Source organism: Blennius ocellaris, assembly GCF_963422515.1.
Source record: "Blennius ocellaris genome assembly, chromosome: 5".
Classification (NCBI taxonomy): Eukaryota; Metazoa; Chordata; class Actinopteri; order Blenniiformes; family Blenniidae; genus Blennius; species Blennius ocellaris.
In genome coordinates, this window is record NC_137654.1 from 6,158,821 (window position 1) to 6,160,648 (window position 1,828).

General features: G+C 38.0%; 1 protein-coding gene across 1 annotated transcript; it reads right to left on the minus strand.

The window, feature by feature from the left end:
• Positions 1–505: 505 nt before the first annotated feature.
• On the minus strand, positions 506–1,828 carry LOC308130145 (uncharacterized protein; the record flags this gene model as incomplete). The annotated part of the gene is made up of 5 exons (XM_080496343.1): positions 1,790–1,828; positions 1,435–1,528; positions 1,274–1,361; positions 855–1,019; positions 506–772 (listed from the first exon to the last, which is right to left on the minus strand). Exons 1-5 carry the CDS (start codon positions 1,812–1,814, stop codon positions 506–508), a joined length of 639 nt encoding a protein of 212 aa, XP_080352469.1. The 5' UTR covers positions 1,815–1,828.

Genomic DNA, 1,828 nt, shown 5'->3' on the forward strand with positions numbered 1-1,828 from the left:
GTGAACGATAATTTTCAAAGGTCTGGAAGTGAAAGCCACATTTGTGCCACTTGTTCTAGCAACTTATGCTTTTCTGCATGTTTGCCTGGAAACAATGACACTTTGGAAGGTGTGTAGGAACCTGAGCCTCCACGGGAACCATCGACACACAATGAGGCACCTGGCAACACAAGAAGAGACACAACGGCTGCCATGTTGGGCAATACACAGTGACTGTGGTGCAGCTGCTTTGTATATGTTATCACTTTGTCGATTTTCAATATCATTTTTGTTACTTTCTCATGTGCATATACAGATTTGATCAAACTTGTTTGTTTTAAATGAAGAACTTCACATCTCTTAAAGGTTTGTTTGAATTTGTATAAAATACTTTAATGAACATTGAAAAAATAAAATACTGTGCATTTTTGCAAATAAATACAACAATAAAAAAAAAAAAAGAGGTAGTGTAAACAAAATTTTCAAGTAACAAATGTAAACAAATTGAACTTTTTATAAAACTGTTCTACATTTTTTCCACCATCTTTTCAAACAGTCCCAGTAAGCGATCTGTTTTGGCCTCGCTCTCCTCGTGGCGCTTTTGCTCTTTCGCAGATTCTTCTTTAAGGAAATCCAACAAATCGTTGGATTTCCTTTTACGGGGCGAGGGGGTTGCTGGAGGTGGGCCCCGTGAGGCGGAGGCAGAGCCAGAATTTGCTGGTGGCTGTGGGAACTCGCTGTCGGATACAGCAGCACACGATGCTCCAGAGGTGCTGGAGGGCTCCACGATTTCCTATAAAATATACACAACACATATCACTACTAATATCATTATAATTACAAGTCACTTCCCCACTGTGTTACAAAGGATTTACCATCAGTACAGCAGTCGGGTCCTCCTGGAATGAGGCCACGACAACAGGTGGGTCAATGGAAGGCCTGGAGCCCAGCACCTCATGCATCTCCTCAAAGTACTGCCAGTTTGCAGCTGTTTGCTCCCCTGCATCTGTTCTGGAGCCTGACTTTACCAGCTTCAGATCCTGGCACACAAACAATAATAATAATAGCTGTTATTTAAAGGCACCTTTCAAAACATCCAAGGACAATGGAGTCATAAAACCAATTAAATACCATGTCATAAACCTTCATACTTGATAAAAGCATTATTATTAATATATTTATTATTATAAATATATAATATACACAATATATATACATATAAATATATATTATAATGAAATGTTAATATAATATAATATAATAATATATAAATGATGTATACTGTACAACTTACCATGTATTGTTTTTTTAAGTTCTCCCACTTTTTGGATGCCTGTTGTGCAGTCACTTTCCCTGTCAGTCCATTACCCGACAGAAACTCCCTAGACAAATTATACAAGTGATTAATAACCATGCATATGTTTATATTAAGATGTAACCTATAAAACAACTCACTCCCATTGAGTTTTGGCGCTGTGTTTGGACTTTAGGAATATTTCCTCATTCACCATGCGAAAGCGGAGGAGCTTCCTTGTTTGCTCGGGGGTCCCTGTTTTCAAAACACCCATATTAGAAGACTTTGGAACTATACAGTGTAATAATAAAATGTTATAAACACGGTCTCTACCAAACAAACACACACGGAAGCTACATACGGCAGCGCTACTGCCGTTCTTACTAGAATAAAATACAACAGGTTTATATCTCTTACTAGTATAAAACACAACAGGTTTATATCTCTTACTACTATAAAACACAACAGGTATATATACACCTTCAGAAGCGTATATATGGGGAAAAAAAGTCTCACATTTATGCGAGTCCTTCGGCGCCATGTTGGTCAAGCGAG